General features: G+C 42.4%; 1 protein-coding gene across 7 annotated transcripts in view; it reads right to left on the bottom strand.

Moving 5' to 3' along the window:
- The window catches only part of svilc (supervillin c), a 41,306-nt gene that overhangs the window by 4,459 nt on the left and 24,598 nt on the right, over window positions 1-12,249 (bottom strand). For 4 of the 7 annotated variants that reach the window (XM_053616150.1, XM_053616165.1, XM_053616140.1 and 1 more), the window contains exons 8-25: window positions 10,609-11,033; window positions 10,436-10,511; window positions 10,012-10,053; window positions 8,868-8,936; window positions 7,807-7,881; window positions 7,483-7,694; window positions 5,738-5,895; window positions 5,466-5,558; window positions 5,085-5,221; window positions 4,057-4,204; window positions 3,830-3,969; window positions 3,020-3,195; window positions 2,787-2,925; window positions 2,038-2,332; window positions 1,522-1,734; window positions 1,101-1,308; window positions 668-798; window positions 404-559 (exon numbers count right to left, since the gene is read on the bottom strand). In XM_053616150.1, coding sequence (XP_053472125.1) covers window positions 404-559; window positions 668-798; window positions 1,101-1,308; window positions 1,522-1,734; window positions 2,038-2,332; window positions 2,787-2,925; window positions 3,020-3,195; window positions 3,830-3,969; window positions 4,057-4,204; window positions 5,085-5,221; window positions 5,466-5,558; window positions 5,738-5,895; window positions 7,483-7,694; window positions 7,807-7,881; window positions 8,868-8,936; window positions 10,012-10,053; window positions 10,436-10,511; window positions 10,609-11,033 — 2,893 coding nt within the window. The remainder of the gene's footprint in view (window positions 1-403; window positions 560-667; window positions 799-1,100; window positions 1,309-1,521; window positions 1,735-2,037; window positions 2,333-2,786; window positions 2,926-3,019; window positions 3,196-3,829; window positions 3,970-4,056; window positions 4,205-5,084; window positions 5,222-5,465; window positions 5,559-5,737; window positions 5,896-7,482; window positions 7,695-7,806; window positions 7,882-8,867; window positions 8,937-10,011; window positions 10,054-10,435; window positions 10,512-10,608; window positions 11,034-12,249) is intronic. The other 3 variants (XM_053616182.1, XM_053616173.1, XM_053616189.1) reach the window with 3 other exon arrangements.

Below are 12,249 nucleotides of genomic sequence, written 5' to 3'. Positions count from 1 at the left end.
TGTTTCACAATATCCATGTCTATCGCTCTCTTTCTCCTGCAGTCTCGGTCTTTCTCACCAGTCACTTTGTCTCTTTCTCTTTCACAGTCTCTCTGTCTCTCTCTCTCCCTATCTCTAAGTCCATCTCTCTTACAGCTGTGTCTTTCTCTGTCTGTCTCTCCCTCTTCTGTAGCCTGTGTCTCTCTCTCTCTCCGAGACTCTGTCTCTCTATCTTGCAGTCTGTTTATCTCTCAATGTCTGTATCTGTTTCTCTTGCAGTCTCTGTCCCCCTCTCTTTCTCTCTCTCTGCCTGCCTGTCTCTCTCATTCACAATTTAGTTCCCGTCTTCCTTGCAGTTTGTGTCTACCTCTCTCTCTTTCAAACATATGTGTACAATTGCGTATTTTGCACATCGCTCTCTCACCTGGCTGTGGCACGGAGTATAAGCAGTCTTGAAAAAAGGGCATCGCTGTGACGACCCCAGGTGCCCTGGATGCGCATAACAGCTCCTCCCCTTTGAACATTCCCGATTGGACATTCAGGTGAAAGAGGCGGGGAGTGAAGTTGTACTTGCCAGGATCTATAAAGAACACAAGTGTGCATTCATTCATTTATCACAATTAATTTATTTCAAATGAGGGATTTTCTTACTATACGTGTCATATTCTAGGACATTTCAGAGCATCACCTTGCAGCATGCAGTCATAAGCCTTCCTATCCGGCGGCCCAATAGCGTTCCAGAACTCTGCAGGCTCCGCCCCTTCTTCTACGTCCTGAATGTTCGGACTGCTGTTGCTCAATCCCATCTCGGGAGGACGCCTAATACACAATCGTCATATTCAAAACTATCCACACTAGCTATTGGTTTCAGCACAAGAAAAACAGATCCATACTCGGGCTAGCCAATGAATTAGCAAGCGATGGTGTCCGAAACCGAACACCATGTGTACCGTGTGTTAAAACGTATGCTCTGTTGCAACACTATTTCTACACAGGGTCAAAATGTTGTCCTATGTGATGGACACCTTCAAATAAAGCAACTAATTTTTAAAATTTATAGTCGTCATGTAGTAATTTTGTGTTTTGGGCGTTCCTCGCACATTTTTTTACACAATTCTTACGTGTGTGTGAGTTGCTGGACGGTGTGTTTGGCGACTTGACGTGCACTGGCGTGGGCCTTGCAACCGTGCCACAGGTAAATCGCCGCCTGCTGGATGTTTATCAGAAGCACAGAACCGCGAGAACGCAGGCTGGAGGTACAGCACTCCACCTCGAACAGACTGGCCTCTAAAGGCACAGCACCCCTCACACAAAAGAGGCGCCAGTCACCTGAAATAAAAACAAAAACGCACACAACAGAACAGAATAAGCGTTTTTTGTTGAGATACACACACACACACACACACACACACACACACACACATCACAATGCTGTTGAATTCTTGATTCTGATTGGACAGAAGCAGCTCTGACTATTGTGTTGGTTGATACACGATACAGCAGACGGGCTCTAAGTGCGCCGTGTTGTGTACAAATACTGACCTGCGTTTTTGCTGTGTCGTCTGCGAATAACCAGCCCTCCTTGGAAAAGCTGCAGAAAACACGGTGGCTCCTCCCCTTCCTTTACGTTCACCCGAGGCTCATTCGCAAAGGATAACGGTAGGGACAGGTCTGGTGCGTTGATCTGCGAGAGCCGTCCCTGCCAGATGAAAAGGGCGGAGCTTTCCTGGTCCAAACTTTGATCCTCAGGGATGCCTTTTGTGATTTACACACACGTACACATAAATACAAATATATTCCAGGACACACAATAAACCTTAAAATGAGTTTTTAGGCACTACGGGGAAAGTATAATATGATAAACTCTATACAATGATATGAATGAGCAGAGTTTAAAGTTGGGATGTAAACAAATTGTAAGCGATGCAAAAATTGTAAATTGTAAAAAATATTTCGAAAGGAATAACAGGTCAAAAACCTGGACTTGGGTAATACTGTGTAAATAAATAATGATCCCGTATTGTCCCATCAGCCACCGTCTCACGCACACAAACCCACCCGTAGCACTGAGACGGTACGTCCAGCGTATAGCGTACGTGTTGTCCTCATGTAACTGCCCCATGCTCTCTGAAGCCACTCTGCAATCTTCTCCCAAGCCAGTGTGCCAACTTTCTACAGAAACGGTGCTGAGCTTTGCCTGCTGGCCGTCGCCAAGGGTAACCGAATCCCGCCCTCTCTGCACGTCCACACCGTGTAGAATGATAGGCTCTGCCCCTGACACGCACTTTCCAGCAAACAGGGCTTTGGCATCACATGACCACGTGTCAGCGGGACAGTCTACGAGAGAAGAAGTCTGGAGAGAAAGAGTTAGAGAAGGTTACGGTCAAAAGAAATAACTAACTTGTAGACATAACCTTAATTATGTTTAATTAATACATAAAACAAGGCGTCTACAACTGTTTAATTAATAATATTTGTAATCACTGTGGTATAAAAGTTATAAAGCACTTCAGGACATGCCGTTATTTAAAGAATAATCAACTTCGGGGTGGAAACTCCGCTTTGCATCACCCTGTTGTTGATTATTTTCCTATAACAATAAATCTAGAGTGATTTATTCTTTATGTAATTAATAGTATGCGGATAGTGATGGTCTACGGTGCTCTCGATCACTGAGTAAATGCAAAGTGCAATTGAATACATAAGTGACCTACATGTACGTCGACCCGATAAAATAATTAATGAGTATGAGTAATTACTTGATTAGTGAGATCTCATGACTCAGTGTACGCTGCTGGTGTGCTCACCTGCTCGACTTCCTGTCCGTTAAGGGTCACATCCTCCACCTTTTTACACCAATCCGCAAACTTCATCCTGAAGAGAACGGTCTCGTTCTGCTCAAACACACGGCCAAACAGAGCCCAGTCTGGCCGACCTACACCCTTCCTAAAGCCACACACGTGCACAAAAACATCTCGTCTATAAATAATATCCCTATCGCATTATATCCCTAGCTGTCCGAGTGTTTATTCAAACACACCTCTGAATCTGGGTGTTGCGCCCGAAGGGGTCGAGGGGATTCATACTGCAGTTGCTGTAGTCGTAATCTCCGCTCCACACCTGCTGAGCCAAATGCAACGCCAGCTTCCTGTCACTGGGGGAAACATCTTTCCCGTGCCACAAGTAGAGCTCACTGCCAAAGTCGAACAGCAGGCTCTGAGAAGCAAAAAATAAATAAATAAATAAATAAATAAGCAGGAATCGTTAGGGAATATGACTCATCTAAGATCCCCAGAGGGGGAAAAAATGAGTAGCATTCACCAATAACAGTGCCATATTGTATATATTGAATAGGTTGAGGAATGGAATGTGTATAGTACGTATGATTGTCCAACGAATGAATACTGTGACACGTTGACTGAGCTGCAAAATCACCAAAACTCAATACCATGTGGAAACTTGTTGGATTTGGATTTGAAACTGCAGGTGAAAATTAGTCATACTGTGTGTGGAATTTCTTTCCTAATACTTGGCTGTGCCATTACTTGCCTCAATAACACTACCAATCCTGACAAAAATCCAGCAGCGTCTTGAGCCGTTACCTGTCAATTTCAGCCCACTCTTCCACTGACTGCGGGCACAAATCAGCTAGAGTTTGTGGTGATTAATGAATTGAGGTCTGATTATTTTGCAGGCCAGTCACACACAGATTCAGCTCGATACACAATACAATCATCATCCAGTAATGTGGGAGAGTGTCTGGATATTAAAGACAAAAGGTAACTTCAAAAGTCTAGTAAATAACTGCAATCCAGTTTCATCTACTTTACATCGGTGTGTGAGCGATCACCTGGGAGGAGTCCAGCAGAGAGAGGCATGGCATAGAGGCCCAACCCTGCTCATGTGGGAGGAGTCTGTCTCCCTGTAGATTGTACACGCAGTTCGATTCTGTAATCGTCGTCTCATACTGCTGATCGTCATCTGAACAGCCTACACACACACAAAGTCACAAATCAAACACAATGTGTCATAACTTGAACATTTTAAGAAAAAGATGATGCTGTGAGAATCTCTAACCACTGTAAGAGGCTTTTCCTCCCAAAAGTTTCCAAAAGTCTGCAGCCCGTGGGTCGTCGGTGTTTAATCCCTCATCCAGGTGAATGAACTCTGTTGCCTGGCAACCCAGATCCCGCTGGGACACGACCAGTGAGGCCATGGCAGAGGCCTTAGACAAACCGCCAATCAAGAATACAGAATTAATAATGCACAACCAGACAGTATGAAGAAAAATCTTGGTATTTAGTGTCATGGTAAGAGTCAATAGACATTAAAAAAAAAAAAAAAAGATGCATTTGAAGCATAATTTGAAGAAGAGGAAGAGGAAACAGTTGCAGAAAAAATAGAAGCAGAAGAAGATAAAGAATAAGAAGGAACCTAAGGAGCTGAAGAAGAAAAAGAAAAAGCAGAAGAAGATACAGCGTAAGAAGAAGTTGAATATGAAACAGAAGCAGCAGCAGATGAGGAAGAAGAAGAAGAAGACAGTAAAGAAGAAAAAAAGAAAAAAGACAAAAGAATACGAAGTAAAGGAAGAAGAATCAGAAGTGGCAGGAGAAGAAGAATGAAGAAGAAAAAAGTACAGAAATGAACAGCGAGGAAGACGACGAACAAGAAGAAAAAGAAGCAGACGATGCGTCAGAAGATAAAGAATAAATCAGAAGAGAAGGACAGGAAGAAGAATGAGAAGTGGCAGCAGAAGACAAAGAAAGAGAAGAAGGGGGGGAAAAAAAAAGCAAAGAAGCAGTAGAAGAAGAGAAAGAAGCAGTAACAGAAGACGAGCATTACGAGAGCAATAATACAGTCTAGGTGTCAATTAAAAGCTGTCAGATATTAGAGTTTTGACTTCCTCAGTTGCTGGTTTACTGTTTTGCAGACATTAATGACGCAGTTCTTACAATTCATTTCCTTTGAAAAAACATGGATTATAATCTAACATTCTACATTTACGTTGACAATAGGAAGATTACTCTGTAGGGTTTAGCAGACAGGAACATACAAGCAAGTGTGTGTGTGTGTGTGTGTGTGTGTGTGTGTGTGTGTGTGTGTACCTTCTCTCTCTCGCAGGTGTTGGACAGCTGCCCTGTCCAGAGGAAGCACAGTGATGGAGTGACCAGCAGGAAGCAGTCCCCGCTGTTCAGTGAGCGAGCCACCGGCTCCACCAAGCGTACCTGCACTCGTCTACAACCTGACACAGGGCAAAAAACTATATTACCCATAATCCTCAAATAGTGGTTTAGTGAAAAATCTCTTGGCAGGTCAATCAGCAGTTAGAAAACAGTGTTAAAAGTTTCTAGACTTTGTTGCAAAACAAAATCTACATATATAATAAAATAAAAACCTGGAACTAGAACGAATATAAGTAACAAGTTAAGAAAGTTGATCTGACGGGTTTTTTTCCCCCCAATACTAATCAATGTTTAAGAAGTTACCTTTTACAAGGATTAGCATCAGGTTGCTGTAGGGTACAGTACTCGGGACAGTCTTGGCAGAGGAAGTGTTAGCAGAGCCGTGGTTCTGTTCAGCTGAAGGAGAAAATACAAGACAAAGTGTAATCTACTAATCTGCAGTCATTAGGCATTTCCGTACAGAATAAAGAAGGGAAAGGAAGATGCAACGGTTTTATTTAAGGCATGTATCACATCTGCCGTTTTGATCTGAAGTTGTACACACTTATCAGAGTGTCCAGGCTCACGAGACTCACCCTTAGTGGTTTCCATGGCCTCTGGGTCATCGTGGGCTTGCATGAAGTCCTGCACGATGTCGTTTCGGGCTGCGAGAACACGTAACGGATTCCTCGAACTCTGCGTACGGCGGGACGGCCGGACCGAACGACGATGCTCTGCTACTGAGGAGCTCAATCTACGCACGCACGCACACACACACACGAACACTCTCTCACTAATCTTCCCCCTCCACCATACAAATCAAAATGGAACTATATTATCATCTGGATCACTGATGTGCTATATCACATGCAGTTTTGCACTCAGGTCTCCTTTGAACAGTGGACTAGTTCAACAAAGACTTCATGTTGAAACCATAATGAACTTTCTTTTACTTTCACACTATCCGTTGTTACCCAGATGAGGACGGGTTCCCTTCTGAGTCTGGTTCCTCTCAAGGTTTCTTCCTCATATCATCTTAGGGAGTTTTTCCTCACCACCGTCACTACCGGCTCGCTCAATAGGGATAAATTCACACACTTAAAATCTCTATCCTGTGTTTATGTTTCTGTAAAGCTGCTTTGAGACAATGTCCGTTGTAAAAAGCGCTATACAAATCAAATTGAATTGAACTTCTATGGTATAAACCTTTGGCCACTCCTCCTACCAGAGCTGACCCCAAACTCTCTGCTGAGGAACACCTTTACAATTGCTGCTATGATCATTTTAGTCCTTTTGTGATTTTTTTTTTTTTTTTAATTTTATGAATGATAGTGTCAGAATATACTAAAAGGAAAAAAGAATATACACTCACCATCTACTTTAATAGGAAAACCTGTACATTTACGGATGTCTTTTTTACACCACTCTGTGTGAACTCTAGAGACTGTTGTGCGTGAAAATCCCAGGAGATCAGCAGTTTCTGAAAAGCTCAAACCAGCCCATCTGGTACCAACCATGGTAGAAGTCAGAAACATCCCATCGTTCCCCTATTCTGATGTCTGATGTATACATTAACTGAAGTGCTTGACCTGTATCTGCATGATTTTATGCATTGCGCTGCTGCTACATGACAGAATGATTGGATAACTGCATAAATGAGAAGGTGCACAGGTGTTCCTATTAAAGTGGGCTGTGAGCGTATAAGGTATTGTATATCTTATTCTATACCACAGTGTTTATTTAGCATTTATGGAAGGAGTTTCAGTGCGTTGTAACAATCTGAGGTAAATCTGTAACCAAGGAATTTGTGCTTTAGAGTTTCTTAAAAGCTGCATTTTAAATAGGGATCGGGGGAGAGGCTGGTCAGAGAATGACCCTTTATAGCTGCTGGAATGTAAGTGATAAGAGGAACTAATTTGTCTTGTGGATGTTCCATGTTACTAAACGGAACTGTAAATGGATACAAAGTGTGACGTGTCATTCTTTAATAAATAAAAAGTGTAATCAATGGCAAATGGCTGTGGTATAAGAGGAACAAAACAGTTCGGGACATGCTGTTATGGGAAAATAACGAACGTTCGTAAATCCACTTCACGGTGAGCCACATCACACCACCCTATAGTTGATCATTTTCCAACAGCAGCACACCCCATCATGTTTTACTCCTTATATATTACACATACATAAATATTAAAGAGTAATACTTTTATATTTGTTCAAATGCACAGAAACTGAATTTATATACGGCCACTCAGGTAAACATCCGATAGGCCTTGAGGCCGTTGCCTAAAGTCCTGCACCCATCCTCACGCTCTCAAACACACACACACAGAGGTCTTACATGGGAGTATTCGACTGACAGACAGTGCTCAGGTCCTGCTCTTTGTCTGCCGGACTGCTCAGACACTCAGGCGATGAGGGGGCGTCAGAGGTCGTGACCTCTTTGGCTCTCTCCATGGCAACAGGCTGCTGGGCTTCCTGTGGTTCATCAAAACTCTTTGATTGTGACTCAGCCTCCTCCTGCATGGGAGCCTCAGATTCCACAGAGTTCTCCTACAGGCACAGTTGCACACATTATTCATCTCACACACATTTCTGTCTGTACACACATACATACATACACACACACACACACACACACACACACTCTATGTGTGCGATATACCTTATCTCTACAGGGTGCCTGTGGTTGTGTTTGAGTCGGTGAGGAAACCTCCTGAGCTTCATACGACAGACTTCTCTACAGAAAGAGAGGGAATTTTCAGTTACACAAAAAGAAATCACCAAGATACGTTTGATATCGGATATTCCCTTCTTTAAATGTACTGGAACTACAAGGCTCATTTTGGTATCCAGTAAAAGAAGCTTATACCACAGCGCTGCTGAATACTTGAATCTGATTGGACAGAATATTAACAGATATAACAGATTAAAATGTACGTTGTGGCGTTCTTTATTAAAGAAATCATTAGTGTTGGTAAAGTGCTGTAGTATATGAGGAATAAAACACGTCAGGATGTACGGCTTTAGAAAACTACGGGGTGCTAACAGGAACACTGCTTTGCACTGCAAGTTTTTTATCCTATGAATAAAACGAATCTTCATATTTGGGCCACGCCTCCTACCCGAGTTTAATGGTTTGCGCCAACGAAGAAAGAGATTATACTTTAAAATGGCCACCATGACTCTATTTAGCTCTGGATTGTTCTTTTGTCCATTTCTATTCATAACTGTGTGTCAAACAGCATCAGAAACGTCTGATCTGATCTGACACACCGCACGATTTTATACGGTGTGTAATGAGTTAAGTTTGGAGTTTGCATAAATGGGAAGTTATATGCGTCAGCCTTGGAGCTCCAGTACCAAACTAAATTCAGAAAAATTCAGACATGTCTCATCTGAATGATTACATTCGGGGGTAAGGAGGAAATTGCGTAATGCTTCATTTCTAATCATGGGTCACCATAGAAGCAGCACATAACTGATACACCAATGCACATGCTTGTAGCTTCACATGCTAAAAACATCTTCCTCCTGCCCCCCCACACCCCATAACTACAGCTGAGGGGAAAACAGCCTGGTTAATTAAAAAGCACATATCAGAGCTCATCATCATCATCATCATCATCATCCCAATCAGAAAAACGCTGGAACATGCAGAGAACTTCACCCTAAAGCTCAGATACAGCTGTATCCATGCACATCTGCACACATGCACACACTCACCTCATTAAAAAACATCTTGTACTGAGAGGGAGTGCTAGGAGGAGAGTAAACAGAGGAATAGACAGGCTCCTAAAGACAGGAGATGAGAGATGAGGAGATGACAGAAGAGAGAAAAAAAGTGGTGTTGAGGACAGGAAAGTAAAGAGGAAAGGAAAAGATACAGATTTTTTTTTCTTAAATGAGACACACAAATACTAGAGGGTAAAAATTAATCCATTTTTGAAGACTATAAAATTTACACGTGTAACAGATATAGCATATCCTTTTCTAGTTAACTATCCATGCTTAGCTTAAGTTATGTTTCCTGGTGAGAACTCTTTGACTGTAAAAGCTAGCCAACGTAAGGCAAACTAAAATAACGTGAAATTAAAAATCAAACACTAGCAGGATATCTAATATTAAGCGATTATATTGTGTATTCCAGTAGCTAAGTCTGCTAGCTAGTTAGTGAACACTAGACTATCATATTGTGTACACAAGTAGCTAAATTTGATTGCTAGCTAGCTAACATTTGGCTAATTGGCCCTCATACTTCCAAACTGTTTTTCTATATGATGGAGGGAGGCCATCTGCCTTTTTTAATGAAGCACGTGAACACCATCAACATTTCAGATAGAAAAGAAACACTATAAGTACACAATATAGATATACCACATATGGAATTATACCCTGACCATGAAAACATTCAGAATTTAAAAATCAGTCAAATCAGTATTCCTGATGAAACTTTGCATACACTCAGCATCTTTTCAAGGAGTTTAACGAGTTCCTTTAGATTCCAAAACAGGACTAGCTCATCGTTACTTTTAAATGAATAAAAATTCATTTCAGGTAAAAACTACTTGTTTTAATTTTAATTAAAAAAAAATAATAAATAAATAAATAAATAAATAAATAAATAAATAACTATAAAACTTTGGAATTTACATTTGTCTTAGAAGATTAAACATATATAGTGTGTTCCAACTTTTGATTGGTTGTGTATACAAAAGATAGTACTGTCTAATGGAGACTGTCTCTCTCGCTCTCTACTGGGAGGCAAGTGGTCATTAACAAATATTTTAAAAACCTAAAAACAACTGGATGTTGAAAACACACACACACACACACACACACACACACACACACACACAATTACCCTTACCCAACTATGAGCTGGAGGCTCGTGTGCAATGTTGTTCTCATCCTACAGGAGGCAGCACAAGACAGGAACAAGACAGAAGGAGCACCAGGAAAAATGACAAACAGAAGGTGCTAAATAAAAAAAAAGAGTCTAACAAAAAAAAGTCTAAACAGAGCTCTACACATAGAAAACGAGCAGAAGAAACACACACACTGTACAGGTCTGTCAAAAGGACACATCTGAAGACATCTACATAACATCATGTCATCACTAAGAACTAAGACTTGAGTACAACTGAGTAATCAGGGACAAGCATGGCTCGTTATTAACACATTCTGCGGTCAACCAGATTTTAGCAACTGGCAACTATTGGTTCTTTTGCTAAGATGTACAAGAGAGAAGCACACACACAAGCATGTACACGCACGCACGCACGGATACAAACCTGGGGGTGTGGCATGCTGCCCATCATCCCATTCCTCTGCTCATGTTCTTCTGCACCCCCCTGAACTTCAGACAACCTGCAAAAAAGCAACATTTTTCATTCACTCGTCACATGCATGGTGCTGGCCTTCTGTTAGACGTGAAACAATAAGAATATATATAGAGAAATCATACCTGTCTCTCTTGCTCAGTGGTGTTAACAGGCAGTCTTCAGTCATGGAGGCAGGCCTGCGAGATCTCTGAGAGGAAGTGCTGGCATCCTTCCTCGTTCTTTGCCTCCAGGGGGCAGTAGACCTAGGAGCTGGAGAATATTCTCCTGCTGTAATAAGTGAAGGCTCTTCCCTCCGCTGTCCGTTCTGCACCGGCGTTTGTCCAGTAGGGATGCTGTTGGACTTGGCCCCTCCCTTAACATCAACATCTTCAGGGATGGTCTTCTTCAGGATGCCCTTGACTTGCACAGCAGTCTTGGGTTCGTGCCTGGACTGCGAGCCGGAGAGACGCACTTCACTGGGCTTGAGGTTAACAGAGAGAGACTGTTGCCGCTCAGAGAGGCCAGAGGGCAGATGCAGAGAGGGAAGCAGGACAGGGTCTTTTTGCACCTATAGAAAGAGAGAGAGGCAGATAGAGAGAGATAGAAGGACTGTCAGATGTATTCAGATCTTGTCTGCCAGAATGAAAAGCCCGGTGATTGAGGTGCTTTCTCAAGCAGTCTGATCATACCAGTGTCACTGCCTCAAGAGATCCATATTGTTCAGGTAACAGGTGTAGAGATTTCAAGTAAAACCTTTGCTGGTCTTTATTCATTCAGTCATTTGTTCATCTTCAGTAACCACTTTATTCTGTTCAGAGTCATGGTTGATCCTATCCCTAGAACACTGGGAGTGAAGCAGGAATACATCCTGTTCATTACACCATGTACACACCTAAGGGGCAATTTAAAGCAGTCAATCCACCTACTTACATGATTCTGTGAGGTGGGAGAAAAAAAATGGAGAACCAAGAGCAAGCCATTATAGACATGGACATGCCAAACTCCGCAGACAGTAACCAGAGCTTAGGATCAAATCCGGGGATCTTGGAGATGTGAGGCGGTGATGCTATCTACTGCACCACCATGCCACCCTCTTGCTCATGAGAGAGGTCAGAGGAGAATGGCCAGTCTGGTTCAAGCTGACAGGATGTCTATAGTAACTCAAATAACCACTCTTGTAAACAGAAAACATCCTTTAAGTTGATGGGCTACAACAGCAGAAGACCAGATTGGGTTCCATTCACTCAGCCAAGGAGGGAAGTCTGAGGATACACAGGTTTAACAAAACTGGACAGTTAAAGATTGGATAAACATCGCCCGGTCTGATGAATCTCAATTTCTTTTGCACCATGCAGGGTGAGATTAGGGTCAGAATTTGCTGTGAACACCATAAATCAATCAACCCAACCTGCCTTGCGTCAACTACTCAGGTTGGTGGTGGTGGTGGTTTAACGGTGTGGGGAATGTTTTCCTGAACACCAATTGAGCATCTGAGTATTCTGTCCTTTATGGCCACAATGTACCCATCTCATAATGGCTACTTACAGCATGATAAAGCACCATGCCATCTCAAACTGGTTCCATGAACGTAACAGTGAGTTCTGTGTACTTCAATGGCCTCCCCAGTCACTAGACCAGAATCCAACAGAGCACCTTTGGGGTGTGTTTGAATGGACGATTCACAGCATGAATGTGCAGCTGACAAATCTGCAATTTCAACATGGACCGGAATGTCAAAGGACCTTTCCAACACCTTGTGGAATCTGTGCCACGAAGAGAGGAGA

Source organism: Ictalurus furcatus, chromosome 2 (genome assembly GCF_023375685.1).
Source record: "Ictalurus furcatus strain D&B chromosome 2, Billie_1.0, whole genome shotgun sequence".
Taxonomy (NCBI): domain Eukaryota; kingdom Metazoa; phylum Chordata; class Actinopteri; order Siluriformes; family Ictaluridae; genus Ictalurus; species Ictalurus furcatus.
Note: the sequence above shows the minus strand (reverse complement) of the source record. Positions and strands in the feature narration are given on the sequence as shown.